General features: G+C 33.1%; 3 protein-coding genes across 5 annotated transcripts in view; 1 reads left to right on the top strand and 2 right to left on the bottom strand.

Moving 5' to 3' along the window:
* Positions 1-1,594: 1,594 nt before the first annotated feature.
* Positions 1,595-4,779, top strand: LOC108735444 (protein transport protein Sec23A). 2 transcript variants are annotated; one of them, XM_018467402.2, is made up of 10 exons: positions 1,595-1,843; positions 1,899-2,280; positions 2,342-2,660; positions 2,719-2,889; positions 2,954-3,096; positions 3,151-3,362; positions 3,427-3,627; positions 3,702-4,028; positions 4,115-4,336; positions 4,618-4,779. In XM_018467402.2, the coding sequence occupies exons 1-10, from the start codon at positions 1,595-1,597 to the stop codon at positions 4,705-4,707; spliced, it is 2,316 nt and encodes a 771-aa protein (XP_018322904.1). In that variant the 3' UTR covers positions 4,708-4,779. The 2 variants fall into 2 exon arrangements, with proteins under 2 accessions (XP_018322904.1, XP_018322905.1); XM_018467403.1 differs by having other exon boundaries at positions 2,345-2,660; positions 4,618-4,707.
* A 179-nt stretch (positions 4,780-4,958) lies between these two features.
* On the bottom strand, positions 4,959-6,135 carry LOC108735446 (calcineurin B homologous protein 1). Of its 2 annotated transcripts, XM_018467405.2 has the most exons (4): positions 5,853-6,135; positions 5,527-5,793; positions 5,154-5,428; positions 4,959-5,050 (listed from the first exon to the last, which is right to left on the bottom strand). In XM_018467405.2, exons 1-3 carry the CDS (start codon positions 5,917-5,919, stop codon positions 5,190-5,192), a joined length of 573 nt encoding a protein of 190 aa, XP_018322907.1. In that variant the 5' UTR covers positions 5,920-6,135; the 3' UTR covers positions 4,959-5,050; positions 5,154-5,189. The 2 variants fall into 2 exon arrangements, with proteins under 2 accessions (XP_018322907.1, XP_018322906.1); XM_018467404.2 differs by lacking the exon at positions 4,959-5,050 and having other exon boundaries at positions 5,063-5,428.
* An 812-nt stretch (positions 6,136-6,947) lies between these two features.
* LOC108735451 (microtubule-associated protein Jupiter-like) overlaps positions 6,948-15,169 on the bottom strand; it is a 43,458-nt gene continuing 35,236 nt past the window's right edge. Inside the window, exons 2-4 of the mRNA XM_018467409.2 lie at positions 9,055-9,242; positions 8,550-8,630; positions 6,948-7,804 (exon numbers count right to left, since the gene is read on the bottom strand). Coding sequence (XP_018322911.1) covers positions 7,635-7,804; positions 8,550-8,630; positions 9,055-9,242 — 439 coding nt within the window. The 3' untranslated portion in view covers positions 6,948-7,634. The remainder of the gene's footprint in view (positions 7,805-8,549; positions 8,631-9,054; positions 9,243-15,169) is intronic.

Here is a 15,169-nt window from a genome sequence, read left to right as displayed (position 1 = left end):
TCCAGATAACCCACTGTACCCTGTCTGAAAGGAAGTAACGCTAGAGTAGACTCGCGAAAAGTGTATAAGACACTTTTAAGATCAACTAAATAGCTAAGCCCAAGGGAAGTCGTTCGGGGAGGCCCTCCCTAATTCCACAAGGGTGAGAAGAAACACACACGATAACGAAACGTTGAATCATGTAGAACTCGTAGGGTAAATGCAAAGCAATTTATAGTAAGAATATGCAGTAAGCTAAGCGAAGAGGTAAGCAAGAGACATATTAGACTATACTACAACTACTCAACGGATTAGTAAGTATTACTACTACACTACTACTATTTTAAAAAAATAAAAACATCTACAATCAAAAATTAATTCAAATAAAATGAAGCATGCAAAATAAAAACTAATTCAAATTAACTACATAAAACATGCAAAATAAAAAATTAATTTGAATAAAATCAACTTAATGAATTCTACTATATAGACCATGCAAGACAAAAGAACTATTTCAACTATGGGGTCATCTTTGTCTTCTCCAACGTCGATCTGAAACAGATACGGTGGTAACAGATTAATAATGAGCAATTAAAGTTAATTATATCAAGTATTCTCACCTTAATTAACTGTAACATTCCAAAGTTTGCATGTGTGAAAAGCAAACCAAATCCAGAAGGAATATCATAGCAGAAAATTTGTTGTTTTAGTGGAACTCCAATAAATCTCCAGTTGTTCTCACTAGTCAGTTGAAAAATGTTGCAAGGCGAAGACAAAATCAGCAAATCAAGAATATAGTCCATGAAAGACCACACCCCAGTAGACATTAGTTGTTTCAGTGGGACCAAACTGAATTGTAATTCTCTCGTTTGTTGGGCAATCTGCAGAAATCAACAAAAAATATATTAATTACACTATTAATTGACGATTAAGCATTAACACAGCTAAAAATATGTAGCAAAAAGCAAGTAAAATATCTGAATTATAAAATGGCGATAACTGTCAATTTACATAAATGACAATCATAGATGAATGACATCAATTTATGGTATGGACTATAGACATTTGTTAAGGGCAAAACCACAGATGCACAACATCTTCTGGAATAATATATAATTGTTAAAATGCCATACATTCACTTTAATCTCAATTCATGCTGTTGGAAAAAATTATTAAGAAATGCAATAAAAGATTAATAAAGAGCAATTAATATTATGTCACGCATTCTCACCTTAATCAACTGCAGCCAAATCCACGAGGGCTACCACGGCAGACAAATCACAGAAATGATGATCCTTTTTCAATTTATGCTGCGGACATATAGATAACCGTAAAAGAAGAAGAGCATAGATAAAAAACTCAAAACCAAGTCAACATTCATTAAATAAATATTCTCACTTCCATAGACTTTTTAATCGATGTTCTCTTTGAATTCCGTATGCATCCATAGAAATGTCAGAATTCATTAACCTAATTGCCAGATTATTCAAAAGTGACGTGGAAGTGTTTAGTCTTGCAGTGGTTTTGTCTTTTTACGGCCTAAATTATAAAAACGTTATTAGACTTCATTGAATTAGTGGAAAATAATTTCGGACAGTAAAAATAATCGATTGCAATGGCTACTTTTGAAGAATATATACAACAAAATGAAGATAGAGACGGAATACGTTTCACTTGGAATGTCTGGCCCTCCAGTAGAATCGAGGCTGCTCGTTTGGTGGTTCCTTTAGGGTGCCTTTATCAGCCTGTTAAGGAGCGTCCTGATTTACCTCCAATTCAATATGATCCTGTTCTTTGCACTAGGAATAATTGTCGGGCTATTTTAAATCCCTTGTGTCAAGTTGATTATAGAGCAAAGTTGTGGGTAAGATTATTGTACTTTTAAAATAATTCCACAGATAAAACAAAATTCTTCTCAGGTTTGCAATTTCTGCTTTCAAAGGAATCCCTTTCCTCCCCAATATGCTGCTATTTCAGAACAGCACCAACCGGCAGAACTAATGCCTACATTTTCTACAATTGAGTATACAATTACAAGAGCCCAGTGTCTTCCTCCTATTTTTCTATATGTGGTAGACACATGCATGGATGAGGAGGAACTAGGAGCTCTTAAAGACTCCCTACAAATGTCACTCAGTTTACTTCCTTCAAATGCATTGATTGGCTTAATAACTTTTGGTAAAATGGTTCAAGTACATGAATTAGGTACAGAAGGTTGTAGTAAGTCATATGTATTTAGAGGAACAAAGGATCTCACTGCTAAACAGATTCAGGAAATGTTGGGACTAACAAAAGTTGCTGGTAAATGTAAAACACAAGGAAGATGATAGATGCAGATTAATGTGTATATAAATATTTGTAGCAGTTCCTCATCAGCAGCAGCCTCAAATGCGAGGAGGTCCTCATCCACCAGCTGCACCCCCATCAAGTCGTTTTCTTCAACCTATTGCCAATTGTGACATTTGCTTGACAGACTTGATTGGGGAATTACAAAGAGACCCTTGGCCTGTGCCTCAAGGAAAAAGACCACTTCGTTCAACCGGTGCTGCCCTTTCAATTGCTGTGGGACTTTTAGAATGCACCTATCCAAACACTGGAGCTCGTATTATGATGTTTTTGGGTGGCCCATGTTCTCAAGGACCTGGTCAAGTTGTTAATGATGACTTGAAGCAACCCATTAGGTGAGACATTTATTCTGTTATAATTAATTTCTTGTAATGCATGCTTTGTGTTAATTAGATCTCATCATGATATCCACAAGGACAATGCTAGATATATGAAAAAAGCTATTAAGCACTATGAAGGTCTTGCTGTGCGTGCAGCCACTAATAGTCATTGTGTGGACATTTACTCATGCGCTTTGGATCAAACAGGCCTTATGGAAATGAAGCAATGCTGTAATTCGACGGGGTAAACTTTTGAAACAGTAGGGTCTTCATGTTTTTTTTTCTAAACAAATTCTTGTATTTTTTAGGGGCCACATGGTGATGGCAGATTCGTTCAATTCATCCCTCTTCAAGCAGACATTTCAAAGGGTGTTTGCTCGTGATCAAAAAGGTGATCTTAAGATGGCTTTTAATGCTGTTTTGGAAGTCAAATGTTCACGAGAATTAAAAGGTAAATATAATATTATTTTGCTGATTTTATTTATTATTCTTTACTTTGTTTTAGTTCAAGGTGCAATAGGTGCCTGTGTATCATTAAATGTAAAGAGCCCATTGGTGGCAGATTCAGAGATAGGGATGGGCAACACTGTACAATGGAAGATGTGTACACTGATGCCTAATAACACAACTGCTTTATTCTTTGAGGTGGTTAATCAGCACTCTGCTCCTATACCGCAAGGCGGTCGGGGCTGTGTACAGTTCATTACGCAATATCAGGTATTTTTGTGTTAACTAATTTACCAAGTATGGAATTATAATATTGTGCGTTTTCATTTTCCAGCATTGCAGTGGCCAAAAAAGAATAAGGGTTACCACGATAGCACGTAACTGGGCTGATGCAGCTACAAATTTACATCACATAAGTGCAGGTTTCGACCAAGAGGCTGCGGCCGTCCTCATGGCTCGGATGGTTGTATATCGGGCCGAAAGTGACGATGGACCCGACGTTCTTCGATGGGTAGACAGGATGTTGATACGATTAGTAAGTATCACAGTTACTAAATAAATTTCTTAATTATGCTGCTGTACTGATTATTAATAAAATCTTTATTGCAGTGTCAAAAATTTGGAGAATATAATAAGGACGATCCGGGTAGTTTCCGGCTTAGTGAGAACTTTAGTTTGTATCCTCAGTTCATGTACCATCTGCGTAGATCTCAATTTTTGCAAGTGTTTAATAATTCGCCCGATGAAACGTCCTTTTATCGACATATGCTAATGCGAGAAGATCTTACACAGTCTCTGATCATGATTCAACCAATTTTATACAGCTATAGTTTTAATGGGCCTCCTGAACCAGTGTTGTTGGACACCAGCTCTATTCAACCTGACAGAATCCTTCTGATGGACACGTTTTTCCAGATTTTGATTTTCCATGGAGAGGTACTACTGATTTAACCCAACTTTTATATTTGTGATATACGATTAAATTATATTCTGTATTATTACAAAATATTTTCATTTATCAGACAATAGCGCAATGGAGAAGCCTGAAGTACCAGGACATGCCCGAATACGAAAACTTCCGACAACTTCTACAAGCACCGGTTGACGATGCCCAAGAGATTTTGCAAACTAGATTCCCAATGCCCCGATACATTGATACGGAACAAGGAGGTTCTCAAGCGAGATTTTTACTATCCAAAGTAAATCCAAGTCAAACGCATAATAATATGTATTCATATGGGGGAGTAAGTATTCATTTCAAAAATCGACGTTATCTTAAACCCTAAATTGTTATGAAATGATCTATTAGAACTTGATTCAGGTAAGAATCAGTCTTTATTTTCAGTCAACCAACGTTTCGCCCTTTCGTTCAGGGCCTTTTCAAGGTAATTAAACTGCAAAATTCTAAATCGAAGGGCGAAACGGTTGATTTTTACTTGAATCGCCTTCTGATGCATTATTTCGTTGATAAGTATTAGGGAGAAATAAAAAAATTATTGTGTTTATTGCTGTATTATTTTTACAGGACTCTGGAGCTCCAGTACTCACTGATGATGTATCATTGCAAATATTTATGGATCATTTAAAAAAGCTGGCAGTATCTTCAACAGCATAAATAATAATGTAAAATGTAGCCAATTTATGATTATTGTAAACTATAATTTTTGCTATGTATATTTTTAGGTGTAAGTTTTATAATAAAAAAGTTAGTGTTGCAAACATATTGATTCCCAAATAAGTTATCCTTAAGTTCAATTAATACTTTCAAATTTACTTAAACAAATAAAAAGTCTTTGGAGATGATATTAGTTTATAATGATGGTAATGACAGGGCAAAAGTAAACTAGACTATTTATATTCCTTTAAAAGTATATCCTTTAAATTCATACAGGTTAGTAAATCAATACTTTGATTCTGGTTATTAAACTTTTTAAATATACTTCACCATAAAATCAAACCTGTTAAAAATATACAATTAAAACAATTATATTTTTGCCCAACACATATACAGAAACAAGTATATACAAAAAAGAGTAAAATATTTTAATAAAAATTACTTACCATAAAACAAGATTTCTTAGTATTAAAGTATTATTCTTAACTCAAGAATTTGATGCTCATTTTCTGTTCCACATCTGTTCTTTGTAGGGCTTTACAAAATTCTTCGAAGGATATCATTTGATCTTTGTCTTCATCTGCCTCCAAAATTGTCCTTTCTGCAATACTTGTGAGTTGCTCTTCACTTATATTAGCACCAACCATCATATGTAAGATTGCAAGAAGTTCATCTCGAGATATCATATCATCATTGTCTAAATCATACATTTTAAATGCAACTAAAATGGAAAAGAAGTAAGACATTTTACATTTCATACGTCTCATACTATATATAAACAATAGAAATAATTAAATTACTCGTAGGTAACCTACTTACATTTTAATTTCTGCACCCTAGAGTTTAGTTTATTTTCTTTATTTTTCTTCACAGGTCTAAAATGGGCCAAAACACGCATAAACTGTCTAAAGTTTACACGATCATTGAAACCATCATCTTGGAAGAAAGAATTAACAATCCTTTCTCCTAAAGGATTGATTGCTAGTTCCGGTATTCGTAAGAAATCATCTCTGCTCAATGTCCCACAGTCACCTCGGTCTAAAGACGTGAAACGTGAATATAACCTCTCTATTTGATTTGGAGTAACTGAAACGAAAAAGGAAACTATTAAAATAAACATTTAAATTGTTTGATATTATTTTTACATTCAGTTTCTTGTTGAATTTGAGCGATTTCTTCTTCTCTAAGAAGAACAGAGGCCCTATTACCCATATTTCTTTGTCGCAATACAACCAATAAAGAAATCGAAAACCTTCAACACCAAGTGAACGTTTTTAACTGTGAATGTTTTTTTTATAATACACAATAGTACATTTACTAAAGGTTTAACCAAGTGCTAAAGTCCGCATGTTTCCACGATAAGCAATAATTTATTAAAGAGAAAAAACAATTACAACCTACGATATTGACATTATTTTGACGTTACGTGATTATATTATCTATGATGATTATTTATCATAGATTAAAGAAATTACGGTAAGCACCATCTGCACGTGAGATGATGAGTTAGATGAATTTGAATATTAAGGGGGGAAATTTGTTTACTTAAAAACTCAAATTTTGTGTCGTTTATAATCATCAGTTGGAATGATTAAAGTACAGTTACTGTAATTAGCATCAAGTTTTATTATTTCTATTGTCTTTTTAGGTTAAAGCGCCAATAAATTCGTAGTCTTAATAGGAATTCGGAATTGGTGTTTACGTAGTCGTATGTACAGTACATTAAATTAAATGTTTAGGTATTATACAACGTTAAAAAAAAAGAGTGCGGGACCACTGGTAAGAAGGCTTACAGATGGTTGACGAAAACGCGCGCAATAAGACATGAAATTTTTATACGAAGTATGAATTTTTGGAAATTTTATAATTAAGACAAAAGATGTAAAACTATTAGTGAAATATTGTAATATATACAATCTTAAGTACATAATAGTAATCAATTCGCGTCTGTTATCTCTTAGTGAAACATTTTTTAATTACTTTCGAAAACATATTTTTATGCGCTTCAAGTGTGTTTTTTTAGAAACAATACTTTTACTTTTTAATAAATTGATTGATGAATGTCTCAGTAACGAAATACACCAATTTAATCGACAATTATTAAAGTTATAAAAACGCATTTTCAAAATACGAAACAGAATGGCTTATTAAGGGTTCTTTATCGTTTGATGTAATTTCAGGGTTTATTTACTCATCAATAGTTCGAAAGATGTTCGGTAAAAAAAAAAAAACAAAAAATATCCCGCTATAAAATTTATTGCTAGAAATTCTTAATTAAATATATGTATATATGTACTTTAAAATTTAAGTTTCTATACTTATCTACATCATACAAAGAAAATGGGACTGTTCACATGTAAATCATTATCAATTATTTTGTAACAGTAATAAAAAAAAAAACAAAGTACAATTAAAATGCTTCATAGGTCACACATTGAATAAAACGAAACGAAAGACATGCAAACGTAGCCCCCTACAAGTTCCTACACATTTAACTTTAGTAGTTTATTAAATGCAAATTATCTTACTAATATGTAATGACGTAACTGTTAGAAGAAAGTATCAGTGCTTCATAACATCCAAATTCGAAATGGTTTTGCTTTATTGTGAGAACAACGTTTATATTTTAATTTTTTATTTAACGTGCAAACATTTTTTTTCCTTGTCGTCCTACGGTTCAGTTTCGGTAGAAACAAAAGGTAGGTGTGGCAAACAAATCTCATAAAAAATTTAATCTTTAATAAAAATCAAGAAATGAAAAGTAAGCAACTTACACGAAGCGATTAAGCAAACTTTGGCTTAATAACCATTTTTTCTTTGGTGAATAGTAAAAAAATGGGCCAAAGTTAGCCTTAGTTACTTCTAAAGGAAATTCAAGTAGTGCAGAGGGTTTTCATTTTTTTTTTTCTTTTTTGAGAACGCGATATTTATGCACTTCCGTTGACGATAATCTTTTCGGGGGTGGATTCCTTGGTGCCGTTCTGTTGAGGGGTGGCATCGTGACCGTTTTGCTGAGAGAAACCGTTTTGCATTGGCTTTGTAGGGGTAGTTGCTGGACTAACAATAGTGTAATACTCGCCTGTTACGGGGTTGCGTTCTAAAACAAAAAGAAGATTGATAAAATAAATATTATATACTGGGTGATCCAAAAAAGCACTCAATGTGCTCACTGTAATCAAACTATAAGTTTAATCGAAGAATTTTTCAAACAAAAGTTGTTCCTTATTTTAATACAAAATCGTNGTGCAATCGTAATAAACATGTAAGTAGGAAATAGGTACGTACTTTTTAAAAACTTCGCCCACCTAACCCACTAAACGCATCACCATTATTTCTGTATGCATATAGGTATAGGCGTCTCAGCAATGCATTATTGTTCTTTATAATTCTCATAAATGTTTCTATTTATTTTGAAATTAAGTTATAGTAGGACTGCAGTAAAGATTCGATAGTGTGACACAATACACTAAAGTGCAACAGGAATTTATCAAATATTAACGAACTCACGACATTTTTACAGTTAATACGACTGGGAAGTACCAAAATATGTATATCGGGGATTAACAAAAATGACGCAATGTCAACTGCAAAATATCGATTTTTAAGGTCACTGGCCGTTCGTATCTATAACCGAACGTCTAGTTTGATCACAGTATACTGTGGTCATTTATAGGATAATACGTCCACAATATGCGGGGTTTCCATTATGCGATGTTCACACTATCGAGTGTCTGCTGCATTTGCCAAGCAATGAAAAAATAATTGCATTACATTATAACAAACTTCGTTCGTGTAAGCAATTTAGTTATAATTAAAATATAACGCATTAATTCACTACTAACCAGTGCGCATTTTCGGAGAAATTTTCTTCTGATCCCAGGAAGTGACGCCGTCACCAGTAACTGGGTTTCTGTTGGTTACATCTGAAATAAAAGGATGGCAAAATTATTAAATTTTAACCCCAAAAATTATTCTTTCTGTGTACGATTAAATAAGGTCGCATTTCCTCTAACGTATCTACAAATTCGAGAATACAAGACAAAACAAAAACTACTTTTTATTTCTTCAAAAGTAAGTAAAGTTCGAGTCATACAAAAAGTGGAAACCGAAAATAAAATCAGTTTGTTTTACATTTCTATAAATCGTGCAGAAAATTTTAATGGAAAATAAGAATTTAACTCTAAACGACAGAAGTATTTTATTTCGTTTTCAGGGTAGTCGTAATCCTTTGGGCAGACAGAACCACTGCAGCGCTAATCCTCTAGGATATCGACGCGTTCAACTGCGCCTGTGGTGCAGTCAGCGAACGTATTATCGTTCTTTTTTTTTGTTTATTTGCCAACTTACCGTGCTTATTGAATGAAGCCCTACGAGGTGTACTAGATCCCTGTTCGGGGGTTCCAAAGAGACGATTGAAAGAGTCATTATGGATATGAGTACGACGCGGAGTATGTGTACCATTTCTCTGGGGGGTTGAATTTCCTGATGATGGTGAACACAAAACGTTGAAAATATCGCTCGATGGGTTGCGTACTCTGAAAAAAAAAATTCTTAATTATATTCGACCCTCATTCTCACTCGCTTTCTTCAATCTTCCCCAACAGTCTTTAAAAATTACTGAAATCGACTAATGTCTCTTGGTTGTTCTTCGTATTTATAAGCAACATCGTGAACTCATTTCAATTTTCCCATAAGCAATTTCTGGTTCCAAACGAGCGACTTCTTTCTCATAATTCACCAGTATGCATAACAGGTATCGCATGTCTCCACGATGAAACGATAACATTATTAATAACAGTGCAAGAGAATTGTGTTTCATTTCCTTTGAGTTCGAAAGTAAAAGTGTTCCAGAGACGAAACTGGTGTTAATACGTATAATACGTACGTACAATTATTTGATACCTATCGTGTAACTAACTGTAAGGCATAAATGGAACATGCAACATGCAATGAGTTTGGTAATGAATTATGGAGCTATTGTTAAATTGAAACGTAACTGTTACTAAATGAAAATAATTTTGTGTTCGGAATTCGAACACTTTAAGTAGGTAGTTGTGGAGGTGTAATTAAAAAAAAAAATAAATCTTTAGCGAATACTTTTAGCATTAGGAAGAACTGAACTCTTACAGGATCATTTGTAGTAGCTACAATTTACTTTTTTGGGAATTTTTCAATTGTCTTACGTAAAATATGTAATATACTACCAAAAAAGTATTACTGCAGTTCTTTGGTTTCCACTATATATTTCGACAATTGCTTGATAAAAATTCCCATCAATTTTTAATATTAAAAATGAAACCGATTTAAAAGTTTGGACACGAGTATCCTTCGTATTTAAGTGCTTGTTTTATTTTCACATAAAGAAATTATCTTGTCTGTTTTCGTGATAAGTTGGAGCCCGGAAATTATTTCTTAAAAGCTCTGTTGACACAGCCCATGCTTTCTTATCATTTTATTGTCGTACTATAAAGCAGTAATACATAATATACATTCTTGTACGGTGTTCCCCTTAAGTTTAAGTAATAATCCATAAATATACATATACTGAATGTGCCTAACACTTAGGAAAATGACAATACTGATCTCAAAAACCATCAGAAAATCAATTTATAAACTAATTAGTTAGCATATAGACATTTTGGTATGAAATTCATGAATGCTATTTAAAATAAGCGAAAAATAAGTTGTTTTTTTAACCAAAGAGCCCGGGTTCGATTCCCGGCGGGGGTGTGACAACAGCAACAAATTTTTCCTCATTAATTTGAGGTTAGTTTGTGGTGGGTAAAAATTCACAAATGAATTTTCAGAATAATATTTCATATTATTATTTATTTAATTATTGAAAAAGCAATTTATTGACGTAAACATCCAGCAGTTTTAGCAATTCAAGTGTCTTAAATTGACCTGGTAGTTAAATTAGTCAAAAGTGACTAAATTAAGCACTTTCTTCCTAATAAGGTCGTTGTACCACTAACTTTACTAGTAGTAGTATTCTCTAGATGTGGTGTTCCAGATTGATATTAATTGCTCATAATATAATGTAATGTGCAATCGTAATAAACATGTAAGTAGGAAATAGGTACGTACTTTTTAAAAACTTCGCCCACCTAACCCACTAAACGCATCACCATTATTTCTGTATGCATATAGGTATAGGCGTCTCAGCAATGCATTATAAATTGCATCTTTAAAGAATTCCGAAATATAAACGATAAGGTAAAAAATTTTGGAGCTGTATAAAATGATTCATAGTATAAGTAAAGATATTAGAAAAAGCAGCTGAAATAAAAAATACAGAATAGCTTTTATTAAACAGGAAGTGTTCGGATTGAAGACCCTATGGTGACGATAATAAAATGATGATTTTTTGATTTTACAGAACACAATTTTCCCAATTTTGATCTCTACGAAGAAAAGTTTTCACGTTTCTGATGAAATTTTCTAATAAAAAGAAAACACCTATTTATATATATGGCCACAAAAAGAAACTGTAATTGTGTTTTTATAACGTTTTACTTTTCATAGCTGCCCATAAATTTATTATTAGATCGTTATCTTCGTTAAGTTTTTCGAGGAACTGTTCCAGAAAAAAAGTAGTTGTAGAGTTATTAATTCCCTTTAGCAATTACACCCGCGTAGGGTTAATGTACCTCAAAGGCAATAAATAATTAAGGTAAAGTCAAAGCTCTGTACACAATGAAAGCATACCTACAGTAGGGTATCGACCTGAAGGTGTTACAAAAGCCAATATTAACAAAAGCTTTCGGGTTTTGTAATCAGTGACGGACGGAGAAAGTTAAAAAGACTCGGTAAATTAGTAGATAATAACCTTTGCCCATTTCACAACAGCCTTAAACTATTATAAACAACAACTAGGAAGAAATACGAAAAGGTATGGTAGGAAAGAAAGAAAGAAAGCCGTTAAAATAAATATTGTCATCATAAACATAAAGATAAAATCGAAATGAAAAAATGCGTGGACACTTACAGTATTCATAAGCAGTGGAAATTATTATAACACGTGAAACAATAAAGATAACAACTCCAGAAGAGATAAAAATAAAAAGGTGTCTAATCGTAGGTTGAAAAACATTCTTTTTAGTCAAATGAATACAGATATGATTGAGAGAGAACATAAATTTTATAATTTTGAACGAAGTTGACGATAATTTAGGGGTAGTTTCCTGAAAATGACTTAGAATTTTGGAAATAAACAGAACAGAAAAATGATTAAAGTTTCTAGTACCTATACACAATATTCTTGGACAAAAATGTGGGAAAACGGTGGGAAATTCGCTATAGTAAGTGAAAGCTCTATTTATAAAATATTATAATATTGAAATTTAAAAAAAGTAGATGAGGTTCAATTGTATGCAAAGAGAAACTGCAAAACTTTGAGCTAAAATCGCTTATCATTTAAATTGAATGCGGAAAACCAAATTATAGAAAAACAATAATAAATGTGATTATTTCTTCAATTTGTAAATACAGTAGAATCTCGATAAGATAAAGACCAAGGGAAACGTAAAATAATTTGAGTTATTGAGTATTATTACTAAGGGTTTAAGTTTAACGTTTAAAATTATGGATTTCCAGTGACTTAGCAAAGTCTTCAGCTTTTTCCTATAGTACAGGTCCAGTAACACTAATGTTTTTATTTCTACACCGTCTAAACCGTATAAACAAGCATTTTTCTAAATTGAGAAATTCAGCAATTCTTTTTCTTTTACATAGAAGACTTTCTCCCGATTCAAACCACTTTTCACTGCTTACTGAGGTGCGATGCGCAAATTATTCGTTCAAGTTATAGAGGGTTTTTATTTTAAGTACTTAATAGAGGTTTTGGACTCCGAGGGGAAGCGAGCACAAAATTTTATGAATTTAAAGAGGTTATTACTTTATCGAGGTTTAAGTTATCAATGTTCTACTGTAGGTATCTTTTGCAAAACAGATACCATTAAGAAGTCATTAAATACTAACTTTCAGTTTCATCCAAACGAAATGAGATACATAATATGCAAATTTTGGGCCCAGAGACTCGATTCCTGCCCTGACCCAAGTTTTCCTGCAATTTTCTTAGATCAGCCAGGAAAATTAATCTTGGCGCAGTAATAATAATATTCCACCTTTAACCTTTCACTACTCTTCTGAGGTCTTCATTTCCCATGTCTGATAATTCTTATTATCCCCTCCACGATCCCTGTAAGAAGGCTGAGAGGAGTCTTCCACCCTATCTTCCGAATTTGCACCACAACTCGTAAATATCAAACATCCAAAAAGTTTCTCGTATGCTTTTTCTAACCATAATTAAAACTTCTTAGGAAGTACTTATAACACTAGATACTTTTATTAGGATCGTGCACGAGTCTGGTTCCCACTACGGTACGACAGACAACCCACATCAGTCTACAGTTTTGAAATTTATTCGGATGCATATCAGAAATTAATACCGTGTATATTTAGTGGGTGACATACAATTAATTATTTAACTGCACTTTCGTGTTCGTCTTCTTTCAGCCTACACAAGCTTGCAGTTCGTAATTTATTGTGACCACGTTAATGTACAGTTATTATTCCTTTATTCTTTTTGTGTACTTGTATGCAGTTAACAGAGCCGACCAGATATATATAAACTACTCACACGTACGCTAAACGTACACATACGTATAAATAAAAACAAATATGTAATATCTACAATATAAAATCAGATAAGAATGTTACAACTAGATGACCCCCTTTTATAAAAACAGGATTAAAAATGCATGTTTATGTGCCTATGTAGCAATAAAGTTTTCGACTTTAGTCTAAAAGGTGAAATTAGTTTGGTGCCCAACTATAGGCAACAATTACATCTAAATTTTTTATTACTTCAAAGTTCTTCTAGTTTTCTCTACAAAAGTTCAGGAATTGGCACTAACCTTGTTAATCATGTATGTATAAGTATAATGCAAATGCCACACTTGTGCATAAATAACGCTAATAATCCTGTAAAAGTAAAACATTCCTTGTTGTAAAAGAAAATTGTTAAGAAAATGAATAGATAAAGCTTTTAGTCTTGTAACTCCATTATCTTATTTGCGAACAATAATCTAATTCAGTTCTACCTCTTCCCCTCCTAACTCCTGTTTATGCCTCTAATATGTCTCTGACTAGACCTTCATGCCTGAGAAGGTGTCCTACCAACCTATCTCGCCTACTTCTTATTGATTTCCGTAGAGTAACTCCACTATGATAACAGAAAAAAACTCATGTTTTGGCTGCAAACTATTTATCGATTCCACTACAAATATTTCGCATACAGTAGCCTCTTTATCAGGCAAGAGAAAAAACATGAATTTAATTCATAATAGTCGAAAAGCTCTACAGAAAAAAACAAAAAAACTATTTAAATGAAAATCATGCAAAACTAACAGATTTTTGCTTGACAGAAATACGTCTATCAATAAATTTTAGGCTGCAATTTATTTTACGACCGACTGAAAATATTTCAGACAGTTCTGCATGCAATGTTTCCCATTGTATTTTATCATTTGTTTGAATCGTTAAGAATGCAGTTCGATTATTTGAAAAGCCACGAAAAGTACCAACAATCAGAAAAATAAAACAATGAACAGCGGTTGAAGTTACATTTTATAATTTGACTCACCAAGAGAAAACTCGGACAAATCCAATTATCGCATGTTTTTCGCGTACATAATTGTAAATTGTTTCAATTACTTACTGGTCTGCTGTCGATCGGTACTTTGAAATGCCTTTAGGCCTCACGTAATATGCATGTATGTCCATGATAGATACATGATATGATTTGATGTTTATAATCCATACAATTTCCACATTCAAAGTTCACTATCGTCCAACTTAATATCGATTTGAACTTATAAGGTGAATGACCCAACTTCTTCTGTATGTAAGACATTCAAATTTTATCGTTACAAATAGCGAAATGTCCAGACCTCGAGTCTCATTATCATGAAAGGTATACATTATCCATCCTTCTTTTAGTCGAACAGGAAATTATTACGGCAATTTATTATTTAGCAAGTACCTAATAAAAAGTTCATGGAAATAGTAGAGGCTTTAATGGCGTATGCTGACGATTTTTTATTAGTGAGAAATCGATTTGTTTTTCATTAAAACGAAGGAGGAAAATTCTTATGCTGGAAACAGCAATGTGACTCATGTGTTCGTGTCAATACTACTCGTTTTTTGTATTTCGTACCAAAAAAAGGTAAAATTGAGTCCTTACGGTCTGTCTGTCTACAATTTTTGGTAAATGTCTAGATGATGGCCCTCACCCCCGAAGGGGGTGCGGGTGGGTGGGATCGAAAGACGAGGTCTCCCCCACCACTGCACCATAAAAAGTTCGTGACGGTCTCACCCCCATAAAAAGTTATGGGGGTTAAAAGTTGATTATTTTGACAATTTTCATACACTGTAATTCAAATAAAATTCAATAAAAAAA

This window comes from Agrilus planipennis, unplaced genomic scaffold (genome assembly GCF_000699045.2).
Source record: "Agrilus planipennis isolate EAB-ADULT unplaced genomic scaffold, Apla_2.0 scaffold40, whole genome shotgun sequence".
In the NCBI taxonomy this organism is placed as follows: Eukaryota; Metazoa; Arthropoda; class Insecta; order Coleoptera; family Buprestidae; genus Agrilus; species Agrilus planipennis.
Note: the sequence above shows the minus strand (reverse complement) of the source record. Positions and strands in the feature narration are given on the sequence as shown.